Raw genomic sequence first — 19,017 nt, 5'->3', positions numbered from 1 at the left:
CCCTGGTTGAAATCTTTTTCAGCCTTTGGATCTGGCCAGTACCATACATAAGAATGGTATGTTACTGTGGCCAGAATAATCACCATTGTGAAATCTTGCTGTGTTTCTTAAGCATTGCTCATTACATGTGTATGTTTTTCTCATATAGCATCACATCTTCCCCCTTCAGATAGATTTGCATCTGTTTATTTCTTGCCTCTTTCAGGTGAAACAGTGTGGTGGGATGTTTCATTTGTTCATTTAAAATACTTACTAAAATGGTCCCACAGAAGGAGTGGTGAACAAAGCACTTTGCAAGCAAGACAGTCCTTTGTGTAGTGATCACAGAGCTCAAAGAACTTCTTCCTTAAAAACTGTTATGAAAATTGTTATGAAAACCTCCCAATCTAGTCAAGCTTAGAAAGTCAGCATCTGAAAGAATCTCTTACTCCCCTACCCGCTGATTACTCTTCACCAGTCAGCGCTCCCAGGACCACAGTCTACTTTTCTTATGGTGCATTTATTCACAGTGCTGGTATTGGCAGAAGCAGAGAAAGTACCCTTCATCCACTTGGCCTTCATCGCATTGTCAGAAATGCAAGTGGATTCTGATTAATGCACCAAGGTAACCTGTAATCCTTCAGTGGAATCTGAAACTAAGAATTGTATGGAGCATACATTCAGGCTGTGAGACACAGTTAATATCACAACGGTCTTTTCTGTGTCAAAATAAATGTATTTAATGGACTGGAAATGGCTTTCTACAACTAACACACTTAGACAAAACACACACATAGAATCAAGTTACACGCCACACAGGTTTTTGGTGTATGTCTAGCTGTGTTTATTTAAGGTTTTCAGATAAGCTTTGGTCCTGTATCAGAAAGAAACCAAATTTCTAAATTCTAACTTTCATACCTGTTTCTTTTATGCCTCTGAGCATAGAGGCCCCTTGACTTTATAGGTGGTATTGGTACAGCATTCAGAGCATCAATTGAAAGATGTGTATCTAATGACGTTTGGCTCATTTTAGACCAGTTGCTTTCAGGCAGGGTATGCTATATAGGAGTCTATGGGTCAAAAAAAGTATCTTTAAAGGGCTGTGCTGTGGAGGGGCAGAAGGAAGGGATGGCCAAGGAGGGCAGAATTCTAGGATACCTCTTTATATTCTTAACACCCCACACTAGCTCACAACCACACCCAAAAGATTAAAATCATTAAACTAAGCAAGCTCAAGAATGGTTTCCTTCTTGAACATATATCTCTTAGCAGTATAGATAGTTTCTTCAGCACAAAAGACTTTTTCTTTTGTCATGCTGCTTTAAGTAAAGTTCCATTATAACTGTCTCCATATGATAGGGCTACACAAATGAAAAAATATCTTTGGTTTTAATACTTCTTGAAGTAAATGAACCACAAACTAGGACTTGAAGATCTTTCTCTTTGCCTAGTTTGGACTGTGGTGATACATTTATGTGTAATAGGATTTAACTAGCATTTCTAGGAACTGGAATTTATTTACTGTAAGCAATGAAACACAACCTAAATTCAGACCTCTAAAGACTAGACTTGAAAGTAAAATCTTTGCCCCTTCTGCTATGTATACTGGTTAACTAGCCTTTGTGATATTTACAGTCACACCAGTTTTACACTTTCAAAGTTGAATTCTTTAATTTTTCTTTGGTATTTTAATTTGGGTAAATGGCCAGCAAGAGGTGTGTTAGCTGAACTACAGTATTGAGCTTTGCTTTAGGCTTCATCTCCTATAGATTCACAACCATAATTTTCTATATTCTTTATATCAAGGATATTACTCTAATCCAGCAGACCAACACAGGAAGCATTATAAAGCACTATAATTTAAAAAGGTAATTTGGAGCTTTTTAAGTTGCCTACATGCAGCTTGGTATTTGTGTATGTATATGTATTTAGTTTGTCTGTTTGTATGGCTGATACATGATAGACACTTACTATTTGATAAAATAAGTGAAAGAATTACACCCCATTACCCTGTTTCTTCGCATTGCTAATAGGATGCAAATACTTGGAGTAGGATGTTGTTTCATAACTTCTCTACTTCTTTAATGTGGAATCAGTCTTATATTTATATTGTAACTCTCAGATTACTTGAGACATTTTCACCTCAGTCACCATTATTAACTGGTGTCTCTTCAAACTGTCTTATGTCTGGATTTAACCATAGCAAACTCCACAAAACACCTAGTTGTTGTGTGGCTTCTTTTGTTAATGAGGACTGCCCCTGCAGCTCCATAATGATGATTTAACTTAATAGACTAACTCACTGGATCATCAAAGGCCTTCTGACTTATTTGTTAGCAAGTAGCTCACTTAATGCTAATAATAATAGCTGATGTGTTTATTGAGTACCTAATAGGTGTCAGGTACTGTTCTAAGAACTTTCCTGATATTATTTCATTTAATGTTCACAGCAAACCTTTGGGATAAGGTTATCCCCATTTTATAGGTATGGAAACTAAAGATCAGTGGTTTCCAGGACTTGTCTGTGAGTTAATGAGTGGTCAGGTGGCCTAACTCCAGAGCTGGTGTTTTTTTTGGAATTTATATACATTAACGTTGTGCAGCCATCACCACCATCCATCTCCATAACTTTTCATCTTTCCCAACAGAAACTCTATCCATTCCCTCTCCCCACAGCCCTTAGTAACTACCATTCTACTTTCTGTTTATATGAGTTTGACTAGTAACCTTATATAAGTAGAATCTAAGGACCTCATATAAGTGAAATCATATAGAACATTTGTTCTTTTGTGACTAGTGTCTTTAACATTCATCCATATTATATAGCATGTGTCAAATTTTCCTTCCTTTTTAAGGCTGAATAACATTCCATTGTATGTACATACTACATTTTGTTTATCCGTTCATCCATCAGTGGATACTTGGGTTGTTTCCACCTTTTGGCTGTTGTGGATAATGCTGATATGAACATGAGTGTACGGATATCTGTTCAAGTCCCTGCTTTAACTTCTTTTGGGTATATATCCAGAAGTGGAATTGCTGGATCATATGGCAGTTCTATATTTAATTTTTTGAGGTGCTCCATACCATTTTATATTCCCACCAGCCATGCATAATAAGCGTACTAATTTCTCCACATCCTCGCCAATACTTACTAGTTTCTGTGTTGTTTTTTTCAATAGGATAGCCGTCTTAACAGGTATGAAGTCAAAGCTTTTGTCTTAACTGCTATATATATTCTTCTTCAAGCCAATCAAAGGGAGAGATGAGTTTGCCCTTCACATGGTTTCCCTGTTCTTGGAGCATCTGTTATCTTTCTTTGATATAACCAAAGCAGAAAATTAAGGAAAGAAAAAATATTTTTATAAACCCTGATATCCCCAAAAGCTGTAAGTTCTATTCAGTTCATTCTGATTCAATTAAATCTGTCAGGTAATTCTGGCTTTACCTTCATAATACATTCAGCATCCAGTCATTCCTTACTGCCATCACTGCTACTATTCCAGTCCAAGCTAAAATTTTATCTCCCTCCAGGATCATTTTAAATTAGCCTCCTAACTGGTCTTGTTGCTTCTACCTTTGTGAGTCTTCAGTCTGTTCCCAACACAGCAGCCAGCGTAATTCTTGTTAATGTAAGTCAGACATTATCACTGCCCAAACTCTACAATGTTTAAAAACCAAAGTCACTGCAGTGGTGTGCTTGCACCCCTTTTCACTGTGCTATCACCACACTGGGCTCTTCATTGTTTGTCATGCGGCAGACACACTTCTTTCTGAGGCCTTTGCATTGACCATCAATAGCCGCGTGTCTCACTCCCTCACCTCCTTCAAGTCTTCACTCAAACACAATCTTCTTAGTGAAGGCTATTCTGTCCCCATATTGAAAATTGCAATTCCTACCTTCACCCTCCACCTTGCACTTCTTTCCTTATATTGCTCTTTTTTCTTCATAGCACTTAGCACATTCTAACATACCATATAATTTACTTATTCATTTAGTCTGTTTTCCCCACTAAAAGATAAAGCTCCATGAGAGAAATTTTTTTGTTCACTGAGATGTCCCCAAAATAATGCCTGGCATACTGTAGGCGCTCAGTAAATTTTTGTTGAATAATATTTTAAGTTGTTGAATAAATTTAAGTTTGTCAGCCCCTTCTCAGCATTAGGATACCAAGACAACTGAGGTCCTTGCCCTTATCAAGCTATACATGTAGTTGGGGAATGGGAGCCAGGGAATGGAGTTCAAGAAAAACAGGATATGGTAAATATCCACTCTGTTCTTTTTATTGTTTTGTGGGCGGCAGATACTATGGAGAGTTTTTCCTGGAAAGGCATTTCTAATTTCATTTGCATATAATGTCTCCTTTCCCACCCCACCTGCCCTCTTCTTCCCTGACAGTCTGGGCTCATAAATGTCTTTTCCCATAAATCCTGATCCCTTTGTTAGAGGTTGCAAATTTTCAGCCCATAGGCTACATTTAGCCCACAAGTAGGTTCTGCTTGACTTGCCTGATGTTGCGTTGGTTATTTGGTTTTGTGTTTTTATTCTTTTGTTTTACATAGTGCTTCTTAAAATAAGAATTCAGATATTTCAGATGAAAATTTGGATTTCTAACTTCTTTTGAAAAGCCAGAAGTTCTGATAACATTAGGCCTGCATTCTCACATGGCAGCTGATTGATGGAGTTGAGTGGCTGTGGTCCCTGTCACATCAGGCATATCAGATCATACCTTTGATCTGATAACATATTCTTTTCATTCATTTTATCTGCCTAGCCCCTGCAGGGATCTGACCTTATAGCCTCTTTATTAACCATAATGCTTTGAATAAAATGTAACCCGCATTTTTTAGAGATAGAAGTTAACTTCCATACAGCTCAGGGAACATTTAATCGCTTTTTTTTGTTAAGTGAACTAGTATAGTATTGTTGATGTTGGCCAAATAAGGCAACAATTTGAAGAGCAAAAGTCTTGAAATATAATTCAGCTTTGATGCATATGTTCATATACTTATATCTTTTTAGTATGTCTTAATGCTTTTGTCTCCAGGCCCATAGCTGCTGTCAGTTCATATAATGGCCTTATATAATACAGAATTCTCAATGAAATATCACACATATACACAGATAAAAGTTCAGATACTTCTTGTCACCTAACTGGAAGACACATAATCACAGGATTAGAGTGCTACAAAGATGGAGGAGGGGAGCAGAGACATGGTGGGAAAAGTTATGATAAATATAATATTACCCAATAAAATATCCACCAGTTAGTATACTTAAAGCATCTTAGGAGTCAGAGCCTTGGAACAAAAAACCGGTCCCATAATTTCAGTGTTTGTTAAGATCCTGAAACCTGGAAAAGTTAAGACTCAGACAATGTACTGTTTGAGGTTATAAAGGTGGCAAGTGTTTGTCCAACCAAAAACTCATCTATTTTATGAAACCTCACTCCATTGTTGTGGTGGTGACTACTATTTGCTTTCTCTTTCTCTGGGTAGGGAAACTACATGAGATTGGTTTGAAGTGGGGAGCATGAGGGGAGATAGTATCCAAGCCTGCCTCCTGCCCCCAGCACAACTGGCATTTTACCTATAAGAGAATGGCATAGTCCAGTGTCCCAACTTTTGTTTTCTGTGGCATTGTTTACATTCTTCTAGTACCAGGAGAAAAAAATGTGTCTTTAAAGGAAAAAAATGAAACCTGAATCCTTGGAGTGACTTTGAGGATTTGGAATGTTTTACTGCATTGGTAAAGGATGGTAAGTTCTTACTCTGTAAGAGTGAATTTCTGGCTGCTACTTTTATGCTCAGTGAACAAAGAATTTTGTGACTATAGTAGCTAATTTCAGAGCAAGCCATTAAATCATTTTAGCAGCAGCAAAACTTGAGGTCAGCTTATGGAAAAGAGATATCATTTCCACTAAGCCCTTAAGAGAACCAAGAAAAGAATCAGATGTGCCAGTCCAGGAATTCATGTCCTAACTTTGTGTGCTGTTGTATCCACAATACCACAAAGCTGACCAGTATGTCCTCCTGAGACTTATTTTTTCCCCTGAGGCACATGATGGCTTGTGCTAATGTCATTATATTCTAAAACTGTCTGTAGATCTGATTTTTTAAGTCACCCTTCCATTGAACTTGAGGAGAGAAGCCTTTTCTCAAGGGACAAATGAGCATAATCTACATAGTTAACATACCTACTACCTTCCCTTATGCTTTCTTCTAAGGCCCTCTTTCCTTTGTCTGCTTGGGAAATGGTATGTGCCTATAATAAGCACCTTTACTTATTTATAAGACTAGTTTTCTAATTTAGCAGGCAGCAGAAAAGAAACCAGTGAAAATATATACCATTGTTATATGCCTAAGCAAATAACAGATGGATAGTGGAACTGAATTTTCAGTATGGCATCTAGATACTTCTTGAAAGCCCTGTAGTTCTCAGAAGCCTTGTCTGGGTCCTCTTTGTTCTTGACTTCTGGGAGATGTGATGACCCCACTTAGCGTTTTTGTTAATGGTCACTAACTTAGAGGCCTTTTTCTCTTCTCTTATGAGCACCTGAAAAAAAAAAAAAAAGAGGGGCTAGTGGCACACAATGAGTATCTCAAGTAGGTACTGTAGCCCAGTGGTTCTTAACCTCATTGTGTATCACAATCACCTGGGGGGGTTAAAAAAAAAACAAAAACAGATTTAGTTGATCTCCAGTGAGACCCAGGCCTCTTCAAGTGATTCGAATGTACAGCCAAGGCGCAGAATCACTGACAAGCCTGTGGGTTTTCACACTATTTCCCCAGAGTTCCTGAAAGTGCCTTTTAGGGGGTACCTTAAGAGGAAGCAAGTGAGTGTGGACAAACAGAAGGGTTCTGGGCTCTCACTCCTGGCCTCTTCTGCCTGGGCAGTTCCACTTTTGTCTATTTCATAAATTAGCTTTCTGTGTAGATTTCATTTGTTAAAATAAGAAGGGTGCGGGGTTCCATTGCTTTGAAGGAAAAAAGTTTTTTAACCATGGCTCTAGACAAAGATCTTATGCAAGAATGGCAAAACATGTTTTAGATCCAGTTCCTAAGGATGGTGAGCACTGAGTCCTTCCACAGGAATCCGTGTGTCAGGTAGCCACTGAGGAATGTAGAAAAAGAAATCTTCCAGCAACAGGTAATAGTACTCAGTGACCTAGCCCTTGCTCCAAGTAAGAGAAGCCCTGCTCAGTGAAGAAAGTCAACTTGTCCAAGTAAAGGTCTTAAGCAGGGCGGGCAAGCTAGCCACCAGAGGATCTAACTGATTGCAGTGTCTTGGTTTGGGCTCGCATGATGTTTTCCCCCCATTTAGGCTAGTGCTGCTCTCCATTTTACCCCAGTGCTCACACTCTGCATTATTTATACTTGATCAGTTCACTCACTTGCTTCTCCTTAAGGCCTGGCCCCTGAAAGTATTTGTGTTTGTGGACCCTAGAAAGTAATTTATTGGCAATTTGCTGTTTGCAGGGATATTTCATTTGATCATTAAAAACATACTGTCTGTACTTGGCTGGTAGAAAATGCTATAACCTCTTGTCTGCTTCTCTAGAAAGCTGTTCAAACTATAGATATTTAGCAGCCATTGAAAGAATTATCTTTTATTTCACCTCCTCAAAAAAAAAATGTGGCTTTTATCTGAGAGGATAGCTTGGTTTGGTATTAGAACTTCATACAAAGTTTATGGAATGTATTAATTTTAAGTACTTTATTAAATCTGTTTCCAGAAAGCCAGATGGTATACCTGTCTCTTGGTAGACTAGATTTCATTCATTTTTTAATCTAGGTTAGATCAAATCTAAAATTGTTCTTCTGCTTTATCTTCTATTATTTAAACACTCATTGCCTTCTGTGGTCTCACTAACGGACTAATTTTCTGAGATTATAAATTGGCATGCTTTCATTTTCAGATTCCAACCTCTCTGTCATCATTTTTCCAATTTTTTTTGACATATTTGTTTTATGCTGTATCACAAAATAGATTTCTCCTTCTCTGAAATCATTTGTCCCCTATATAATTAATTAAGCTGTGCATCCAAAGATATTTATCCTAACGGCACCAAATTTCTTATTTTTAAAAAGCAGCCATGCCTTTAAAAAAAAAAAAGTTGGCAAGTTAGCTGTCACCCATTTCCCAAAGCAAACTAGTAGGAAAAGTCAATTTTTAAAGAATACCTATAGCAGTTCTATACCATAAAATTGCTATTGCCAATTTTTTGGCTATTATACTCTTTCTTATTGTAACTTACAACTTGGACCAGAAAAGTATAGAAAGAGCATAATTTGAAAACATACAGCATAACTTTTTTTTCTTTTTGTAGCATTAATCTTATCACTGGTCATTTAGAGGAACCAATGCCAAACCCCATAGATGAAATGACAGAAGAACAAAAAGAATATGAAGCCATGAAACTTGTCAACATGCTTGATAAACTTTCCAGGTATTGTATTCCCATACATTTTCTGCTTGGTTTCTAAAAGTGTTCTATTTCTTTGTCTCTCTCACTGAGAGTTACCATAGAACAGCAACTCTGGAAATCCATGTTGATTGGAACAGGATGGCCCAGGCAGCAGTAGTTCAGATCTCTCTTGGCTACCATGGTTCTTCTACATGTGCCGCTTATGGATGTGCATTCTTAAACATTTAAACTCTCAAACCTAGGATAGTAACTACTGTGATATTTAACCAACTAACCTCCCTGTCTTCAAAAAGATGCTGTGAATTAGGTTCAGTGATTTTGCTGCTTCTTGTATTTTTTTTGTTTTAGTCTATTTTGGTTTTTGTTCCAAATCATGATGCTTTCTTTTTTTTTTTTCCTTCATTTTTGATGTGCAAGTTTGCAATTCTATCTTTTTTGGGTTGCTTCTGAAACCAAGAATTCCAAAATGTCATGCACCCAGTAGGAAAAAGTGAAAAGGAATAGCTCAAATGAAGGTTTTTTTTTTGATAGCAAGCACTTGTATTAATTAGAGATTATAAAAACAATTTTCCCTTCCCTTCTTGCTTCACACCTCCTTCTCCTCCGAAAATAGCCAGTTTTGAAAATAATTAAGTCAAATACATACTAATAAGCAACCAGTCATCTTGGAGGAGTTATTAGAAAATATTAATTCCTTTCACACTTGCCTGAATTGCTCTATTTTCCAGTCATACATTGAGTCACTGTCTCCTTTAAGCCATCTTGAGTGAATGCTTCTGTGTGTTGGTGGCAGCTGCCACAAAATAGGTGAATTTCTTCTGGTCATCTCCTTTTTTTACAACAGCTATGAAAAGGCTAGTGTCCCTCAGTCAAGAGAAGTAGCAATGGGAATGGGAATGTCAGAATGCCAACCATTAAAGGGAAAGGTGTAATAAAGCAACAAGCACAAGAGTACAGCAGGAAGCTTAGAGTAGAAATGTTCAAAAACAAGAGGCTGACATGGGAGTGTGACAAGTTAGGGTATTTAGACACTCTACAAAATCTAAGTTTTCAAATGATGCTGGTAATGTGGTATAGTTACATAGAAGTAAGTAGCTTCATTATCTACAAAGCTAGTATGACTAGACTTTATCCGACTTCCAGCTAGTCCTTTTGAATTTTCATCCTTTTCCCAAGAATATTAGAATTTACAGCTAGCCAACTATGCTCACAATCTTCAAAAGACATTGTTATTTGTTACATACAGACAAACCTGTAGGAGGCAGAATAACAAGTTCTGAATGAATATATAAAAATAAGATTTGTACTTCCAAAAGGACCTGATATGGCTAATGAAACACAGTGGTATAAGTACAGCAGTTAGGATGAGAACCAACAGAGTCCATCTGGTAGAAGCTAGAGTGGGAAATGTTAACAAGGACCTAAGTGGAGCATCTATTAGTGTGAAGACAATGAACCAGTTGGGTTGCATAAATTTCATTTTCATAAATTTCATTTCAATAATATGAATTCTTAAAAGACAACACAGATGCTATCCAGCTGGCCCATAAACCCTGGATGAGTAAACACCCAGCCTGTGCCCCCGACTCAATCTGAAGGTGGTACTGACTTTCACATATATAATGCAAAGCAAATATGGCTTGTATTGGCTTTGATAGTACCAGTTTCACCATGAAAGTTGAAGCTAAAGGCAACTGTGAGAATAGTCGTAAATCAAAGAGACTTTTTCCATGATGTGTAGTGGGTTTTTTACATTGTTCGCCTTTGTGTGCTTTCTAACACTTGCTCTGACTAATAACAATCAATGACAAAACTGTATGGAGATCAGCAGTGGGCATTCCAAAGCAGGAATGCAAAGAATGAAGCCATTCTTTATGTGTCTCATGTGTTTGTCTTAAGATTCTTCTCTCTCTTCACTGTTGTTTTGGGTTTTGTTTTTTGGGGTTTTTTTTTTTTGTTTTTGAGGTTAAAAAAAGATGCCATAAAGCCAAAGTAGACTAAATTTAGTACAATTCAGGGAACATTTTTAAGCAGCAACTCTGTGCAAGGCACTGTGCTAGGAAGATGAGGGAGATTCAGAAGTAAATGTGACAGCCTCTGCCTTTGGAAAAGTCACATTTTAGCGCAGGATATGGCTGTAATCTATTACTGAATACAAGGTAGAAGGAAGTAATGACAAAATAAGGTCTTTGTTGAACTGTGCGCACCCAGGAAAAGGAGCAGTTCATTCTGTCGGGATGAATCAGGGACTGTTTCACAGGGAAGGTAGCATTTATTGCTGATCCATGAAGTTTAAGAGGTACTGAATTGACAAATGGAGAAATGGCCATTCATTCCAGGTAGAGGGAAATTTACTTTTGTTAATATGATAAATCTGTGTTATGCACATACTTCATCTTTCTTCCAAAGAGCTCAAGTTATTTTATCATTTAATCAGTATGTTATTAGATTTATCATTGGAGGAAACAAGGCCCAAAGAATTGCCCCAAACATTTCCAAGCTAATGACTGGTGAAAATCTATTTCCCTTCACAGTTTACAAACACTTTCACAATTACTGTCTTTCTAGCTAAAGTGAAACTAAGAACTTCATTTTCTAGAACTCAAGACCTTTGCCCTGTCCACTGTGCTACTGTGTCTGTCTGTTAGAGTCAGTGTTTGCGAGAACACTTCCTAATCATCCTCTTCAGCAATGTGTTATTGATTAGTTCCCTCAACTGTCACTCTAAGGATGTTCTGCATCCCACCAGGTCTTACTGTGCTAAGAGAGTACTGTAGCTTTGTCTGATTAACTTTCCTTTCTAAAAATGAAATCATTTTCTCCTGGGCCTGAATTGAAAGGCATGCAAGTAAAGGATAGCATTGGAGGTGATGTGGCCAATGAATGGACGCTAGACACTTCCTTTTTTCCATCCGTAGGAGAGCAGATGTGAAGGACCTGCACCAGGATGGTGGTTAGCAACAGTGGCCCGTGCCAAAGCATTTACCAAAGTGATGACTAAGGTTGGTCATGCCAAGTACTGTTACTGAGCCTGGTGTAGGGTACAGATGCTATTTACCACCAAAACTGTAAAACCATCAGTGCAAAGATTAAAATTACATTTCGATGTTGCCTCCGTGCTAGACATAGCCACTGCCTCAAGTTGCTCACCACTTGAGCAGCTTTATCTCAGCTAAATTTCCAAGGACACTAGATAGATTAGTGCTCAGGTATTTTTTTTTCCATTGACTACTAACTGACAGTAGTATTCCAAGTGATTTCTTTTTTTTTTAGTATAAGGATTGTATTTGTGACAGATGTAGGTAAGGGAATTGGCAGTGGACCTGGAGGTCTTAAGAGTCTGAGAATAACCTGAACCCTATAAATCCCATCATGTCTAGCTAGTACAGTGCCTTGTACCCTATGGTTTCCCCAGCATGTGATAATGAAATAATGAACACGGTTGATTTCCCAAATTGGTTAATTTTTTGCTCAATAAAATAGCCTACATGGTTTAAAGACTTTAAAGTATATTCCTGTCAGTTCCATTTCTTGGCCAGATACCATGAAATTCAGATCTGGAAAGGAATTCCATAAGATACTTTGGCCCATGACTGGCTAATTTAAATACTGGGGTACATAATTCCTTTAATATAGAAATAATTATAATATTTATCAAACATAAGCATTAAGCCCTGAAGCATGAGATTATAGAAAGCCTCATTTGACATTTTTAATATGAAAACAGGTGGAAAAGGGGATGAAATTTGCCTGCCTCTCCATCTCCTCTTTCCTTTTCTGAATTGGAAAATAAGCCACTGCAACTTAAGCAGGAGATTAGAATGAGGATTGTGTATTGTGTGTGGTTAAGCAAGTCCTGTGTGGCTAATACAATTGCATTCACCTTAGCTACAGCACACAACTCACATTTAATAATGCAGCCTCCTCCACAGAAGGGGAGAGACAATTGATTGGCTTAAGCCTAAACTAACCAAGGGAAGTAATATTTCAAGTTTCAGTTTTGTTTTGCCTTTCTAATCCCCTTTACTTTCTTAATTAGGACCAGGACTAATTAATCGTCTACCCTACCCTTACCCCATCACAGTTTAACAAGGTGCATTGCCTTTTTGCTTATATATTCTACTACCAAAATCTTCTAAAATTTACATTTATATAGATAATTGTTTTCCATTTCTTCCTTTTATCTACTCCTTATCCTATATATATACATATATATATATATTTTTTTTTTTTTGCCAGCCATTGTGTAGTATTTGGGACATGGCTTTCTTAATAAATGCAAGTACCAAATATAGGAATAGTTCCCCTTTAATCTAAAGATGATTTTTGAACTTATTAAAGTTGGGACAGGTAATTTATGACTGAAAGTCATAATTATATAATTTTTTCCTTATAACTAAATTACTTTACTCCGCTTACAAAAATAACTTTTGATTATACCAGCCTTTATGATTAGTTAGTCAAAGAAATGTTTTTCAGATATATTTCAGAAATAGATCCAATTTTTACAGTATTGTGAGATACATTATAGGTACAAAAGTGTAAAGATCTTAAAATTGTTTACATTAGAAAATCCTTTAGATCCACACTGTCCAATATGGTAACCACTAGCCATATATGCCTACTGAACACTTGAAATGGGGGTAGTCTGAATTGGGATATCCTGTAACTGTTAAATACTTAGACTTTCAAAGATTCAGTACAAAAAGAGAATGTAAAATATCTCAGTTGTTTAATATGGATTTTATGTTGAAATAATATTTAATATATTGGGTTAAACAGATTATATTAAAATTAATTTTATCTTTTTCAATGTGGCTACTAGAACATTTTAAGATTACAAATAGCTTACATCATATTTCTGTTAGTGTTGTTCTATGTCATTAAAATGCACTGCATGGTTGCTTGGAAGTGCAATTAAGGGATCTTGGATCCAGTTAAACTAAAATACCCTTGAAGTGGTAGGGGTGAATTATTTTGAGAAACTTAGTATTGTATATCTTCAGGTTATAGAGGGCCCTTCCACTGGCTAGACACCTCTAAGTAGGATGTCATGTGACCTTTGGATTGCCTACTAGTAGTCACTGTCCTTTAACTCTGTAGTAGGAATGACTACTATGAACTCTTGGTTTAAGCACTAGCTGAAATGACTTCTGTCTGTTAGACAGACATCAAATAAGAATAATCTCCACTGACTCTATGCTCTCAGTCACCTTCCTCTAACTTTTAAGTCTTTCTAACTGGGAAGAGCATGGAAGAACTTCCATTTCTATTGTTTTACTTAGTGTCAGTTAGCAAAATGAATATTAAGAGGTCAGCCTGCCAATTTTTGACAACAGGACAGAAAAGTTCTATAGAGAAATTACAAAAAAATAACACCTTCCCTTAAGGATAAAACTGAATTTTTTTTTAGCACTATATCTAACCTTTTTCTCTATATTTTCTTACCCAAACTGTATGTATGTGAGGTGGGTAGCAAATTTTTAGAAGCTTTGCATGTGATCTTCTAACAGAAATGAGAATAATAAAAGGCTAGTATTTATATAGTGCTTTAAAGTTTAAACAGTACTTCAATATATATTTCTCCACTGATTGTTAAAACAGCCCTATGAATTAGATTAGGCAAGGGATATTCTACTAAAGAGTAAATGGGAACAGTGATTAAGTGACTGAACCAAGATCAGGCATCTGGTTAATGACATAGCCGAGATTCAGTTCTTAGTCTTCAGATTCCAGATCTTACGTTATTTTGAAAAATTACTAATAGCTCTCAAATTTATCAGCGTGATTTTTAATAAGATGCTCAAAATTTTAAATAAATGCAAAGCACAAAGATAGCATATTTACCTGAGAGGAAAATTAAGATTTGGAGGACAATCATTCCTGCTTTTTCATTCCATAGTTGAGCCCTTCTCAAATATCATGTTAGGTGCTAAATAACTTGTCTCAAAAACAAACAAAAACAGCTTCCTATGAAGAAAACCAGTAAAATTGCTATGATTCTCTGTTAATATAAAGTCTTTTAATTATTTTGAAAAGAGAATGATTATAGGTATTCTAAAAGGATTCTTTATAGGATTGTTTAGGCCACTCCCAAAGTGGAAGGACATGGTGTGGACAACATGTCATATCCATTTGTCTTGGGAATGATATTGTTATGTTATATATTCTTCCTCCCCAATTGTGCCCAACCCCAAAGCACAATGATGAGGCTGAGGGAGGGATCTCATAATCATTTTTGAAAGATGCAGCTTGAAGACCTTGAATTTGCTATGGAAAAGCTGCCACACACCTCTCCTCCCCACTGGGTTAGAGACTTATTTGAAAGATCAGTAAAAATCAATTAGCACTAAGAAGCCATTATATGAAAGATGAAGGATCAGCAAAGGACACTCTTTCATATTATGTAACTAAACATGTTAACCAATGCCAAAGGTTGTAGTAATTTCTGTGAGAAAAAAGGGTTAAAAACACTTAAGAATATCACAGGTTATTGGGAAATCCACTGTATTCAGTGGATTATGGACTATTCCAGTGATGCTGAAATCTTCATATAAGATGCACTGTCAGACTTGGAATTATAGCAAAGATCACAGAGCTTCATTCTCCAGGCTGTAACAGGCTCCATTATAGCAGACATTTTTGGAAAAGCTCTGTTAATTAAAATGCTTTATTTATATACTAATTTTTCATCCTGTCTTTCAAATGTGAAAGGGAATTAAATATGAAATGGCTAATTTAAAATGTCAGGGTTCTTTTTTTCCAAGCCAACCTTACATCAAGAACAGGAATCCCTGTGCCAAAGAAATGGTTCCCAATTATCCATCTTGGGTTTTGTTATACATTGTACAGAAGTCAACAAAGCAAGTATGTAACAGAACCTGCCTAAATAGCAACCACCCTCATTAAAAACAGAGAATTAATCAGGGGGTGACTGAAGGAAGCAGTGCCTCATAGGTTCCCTCCTTTTCTTCTTTTCTAATCATAGAACAAAATATGTTACATAAAAGGATCGGAACTATTATGCAGTACTCAATTAGAGGGAGGTGAATAGGTCTCTAACATGCTGTTTTATTAAAAGAGCAGACTGGTGTTTGCATGATTGTTGTTTCATTACAGACCCTGTCATTAATTCCATGTGTCAATACTGCCCTGTAGTACACAGAGCAGACAAGAAAGAAGAGCCCTTGAAAACAAGGGAATGATTTTTGAGTCGTTATCAAGCTAAGTGGCAAGCGGGAAGCTGAAACTCGTATAGGTAAATTCGAAGGGACTCTTGGGAGATCTGCAAGTGGGAAACAAGAATGCATTTTACCAACTGCTTAATTATGTCCTGTTCTTCAACAAGTACACTTGAATTGAATGCTTTGTTTGTACTGCACAAAAACATGTGCTGTGGGCAAGAGTATTCTCTTGTTTCCAGGTCAAGTAAGGTGTTTTATACACATACACATCTGGCCTATTCTGTAATGTGCGATTGGGTATGTTAGTATCTGAGCCCCAATACTGCACTGTCATTTCTGGGGGAAAGATTCACATAGGAACCAGAAGCCTAAAAAGTGGAACCTTCTTTGAGGTTCTGAGAGGCTATATAAGCCCAGGCTCCCCAGAGGACCGTATTTACAGGGAAATGGTGGCTCAGGAAAATGTTAAACTCTATCTGGGGAAAAAAGAAAAACAGACCATAAAATTTTAAATATGGTATAAATCCCATAATCTCCCACCCCTAAATCTTTAAGAAAGTATTTTTTGGTTTCCGTTAGCAGTCCCAAGGGTTAGGCTGGGGCAAAATAAGGTTTCCTTTCTTGGACGTGCTTTATCTGTGTCCTCGTGCCTGGCCATGCCCTTATAGATTATGGTTCCTTATCGTTTAGTAAGATCAAATTTCTAAATGATGTTTCGTTCCAGTTGAACATTCTTGGAGGCTTATCTCTTCCCTGGCCAGATGCCTGATCAGATGAGAAGCCCGCCATGATACTGTCACAGTGCCTAGAATGGGCTCTTTATCCAGTAGACATCACTGTACTTTTTGATGATAACGAGGGCAGTCTTAACTTGTGTTAAGGCCTGTGTATAGCATTGAAGGTAAGTATGAAGGAGTTGTTGCTATGTGAATATCTTAATCCTGATGCACATTTCAATATACAGTATCTCCGTTTAACCATGATCTACATATATCTGACACCTAGCCATCCTTTTTAGATGGGACCTTCATAATTTAGGACCAGTAACTCTTCATGAAGTGGCCAGTATATTGAGGGCCATGATTGAATTTAGATCCTTCCTTGCCATTGCTTTGATCTACTTTTGGAATCATTCTAATCATTTGCTCGTAGTTTTGCAGAAAGAATTTGGTCGTGGTGTATGACAGTGACAGGTATATGCTGTGTTTGACTCTTAAGTTTAACATGTCTTGATTAGAAACAAAGGCTTAGCATTATGGAGTTTAGTGCCTTAAAAACTTAGCAGCTTTTTAAGTAGATCAAAATTATTTAGTAGTCTAATATAATAGACTCTTAGAATAGAATCTTAGGGATCATCTTGTCCAACCTCTTCATTTTATAAATGGGAGACTCAAGCCCAGAGAAGGAAATGACTTGCCCAAGGACACCCCACAAGTTAGTGGAAGATCTGAGACTAGAATCTAAATCTACTGGTGCCCCATATGTAAGAAGCCAAGTCTACACCAATTAGTGGTTGGGAATTCCAGGTTGTACAGTACAAAGGGGGCCTTGACTTCTGGACTATTAGAATGTCTGGTGACATTGACTTATTGGGGACATAATTGCAGTCAAAATAATATGAGAATAATTACTGACAAATGGTTCTCTACCACTCACTGTCCATTTATGCTATGACCCATGTATTATATTCCTTCAATAAACATTTACTGAGAACCTTCTATGTGCCCATCCTGTACCAGATACTGCACATCACAGCCAGATAAGACATGGACCCTGCCCTCAAGTTGCTCACAGTCTGGTAGAGAACGAGAAATCCCTGGAAAGCATTATGCAGAATGCTAATACCTTTCCTAACTGTAAATCTTGGTGATGAAAATGAGTCTTCCATCCAAAGACCTAGCTTTTCTCTTGGTCAGGGTTTGTTTATTAGGAGTCCCATAAAACACCATACCTTTCCTTTCTGTCAAAGTGTAAGATAAGATCAACTGCAACTATATTTAATTCATAAACACTTATTGAGGATCTCCTATCTGCAAGGCACTGTGCTAGACACATAGGGATATGGAAACAAATAAAGCATAAAACATTTTCTTATTAATATGCCAGAGCAATGTTTTTTCATAGCTTTCAACCTTTGTAATGAGAATCATTTTTAATAAATACATTCTTACATGGATCCTTGAAATAGGAGACAAAAAATACCTCTGTACTATAATCGAGACTTGTCAGCCTAGGATTTCAAATGCTCCATCCAAATCCTCTTTTGTACCCCATATCTGTTTTGAGCTTTCTTTTTCCTTTACCTCAGCCACGCCAGCCTGCTTGCCAATCCCTGCACAAAACTAACTCTTGCTTCTGTGCCTTTGCTTGACTAATCTTCTGCTTCTGGGATGCCTTTCTGCCCATGAATCCATGTCCATCACTGCCATTACAGGCTGGCCCTGAGTCCATCTCCTGCCAGGAGCCTGTGGTCAGCATCCCTATCTCCTCTGTGTCCCTCCCACATGTACATAGCCCATATGACTGGTGGAGTATCAGTTCTGTGGTATTCATCAATGCTTCCCATTCTCTGTCCACATCTTGCTGACCTAGATATAACAAATCTTGTTAAATGAAACAGTCTAGTATAACCAGGTCATTTATCAGACCTTTTAGGAGTGAGTCTCTATATCAAAGACTTCATTTTGGTATTTGTGGGCTGTTAGTTATAAGATAGAGAGGAAGATCAGAATCGTTAAGATGGGGGTTTGAAAAGTAAGCCTGGGGTCCGTAAGAAAAAATGGTCACATATCTGTAAGTGATCCTCTCTCCTACTCCCAGACAGGATGAGAAATCTCCTTTAAACAAATTTCAAATTCAGTAAGGGTATATTGATGAACTGTCAAGCTAGGGAAAGCAGGGCTCTGCCTGTTAATCATCTCAAGCTTGTTGATCTGCTGTTCTGTAATTCTTTTAATATTGTTTAATGTGTGTGTGTTTTACCTTCTGAACTGACTAAAAGCTTCTTGAGGACAGGGACCATGTCTTTTATTTGCTTCTGCATATTCTACCCTCACCTATTCCTGAAGAGTGCCTTCTTGGGGAAATCTTCCTTTCATAAGCACATAAAGGACAGGAAATTCAAACTTGTGGGTTCCAACTACATTCCAGCCATTGCAGTATGCACTTTACATGTATAATGAACTTTCACCCTCATGACAACTCAGCGAAGTGGGTATTCCTATTGCAGTTCTCTAGATAAGGACATTGAAGTCAAAGAGTTCAAGGTCTTACTGCTAGTTAGTGGTGGATCCAGATTAGAACCTAGGTCTGTCTGATTCCAAACCTATATGTGCCTTTCACTACACCACAATTATAATAACTAATATTTAAGACTCCTTTATGGTTCAGGGAACTCTTTTATCTACATCATTGTTATTATTACT

At 37.2% G+C, this 19,017-nt stretch overlaps 1 protein-coding gene and 1 long non-coding RNA gene across 12 annotated transcripts in view; one reads left to right on the top strand and one right to left on the bottom strand.

The window, feature by feature from the left end:
- RIC8B (RIC8 guanine nucleotide exchange factor B) overlaps nucleotides 1-19,017 on the top strand; it is a 91,113-nt gene that overhangs the window by 66,609 nt on the left and 5,487 nt on the right. For 2 of the 8 annotated variants that reach the window (XM_072973067.1, XM_015240623.3), the window contains one exon: nucleotides 8,310-8,429. The exons of 1 other annotated variant lie outside the window; for it this stretch is intronic. In XM_072973067.1, coding sequence (XP_072829168.1) covers nucleotides 8,310-8,429 — 120 coding nt within the window. Of the gene's footprint in view, nucleotides 1-8,309; nucleotides 8,430-11,326; nucleotides 11,411-15,527; nucleotides 15,667-16,316; nucleotides 16,494-19,017 lie in introns of all 8 variants that reach the window. 5 more of the 8 variants (XR_001459182.3, XR_012078452.1, XR_001459183.3 and 2 more) reach the window with 5 other exon arrangements.
- LOC140700172 (uncharacterized) overlaps nucleotides 4,242-19,017 on the bottom strand; it is an 88,257-nt gene continuing 73,481 nt past the window's right edge. For 3 of the 4 annotated variants that reach the window (XR_012078456.1, XR_012078457.1, XR_012078454.1), the window contains one exon: nucleotides 4,242-6,535. This is a non-coding gene — a long non-coding RNA (uncharacterized lncRNA). Of the gene's footprint in view, nucleotides 6,536-14,255; nucleotides 14,379-19,017 lie in introns of all 4 variants that reach the window. The other variant, XR_012078455.1, reaches the window with a different exon arrangement.

This window comes from Vicugna pacos, chromosome 12 (genome assembly GCF_048564905.1).
Source record: "Vicugna pacos chromosome 12, VicPac4, whole genome shotgun sequence".
In the NCBI taxonomy this organism is placed as follows: Eukaryota; Metazoa; Chordata; class Mammalia; order Artiodactyla; family Camelidae; genus Vicugna; species Vicugna pacos.
This window is presented reverse-complemented; position numbering and strand designations above follow the sequence as displayed.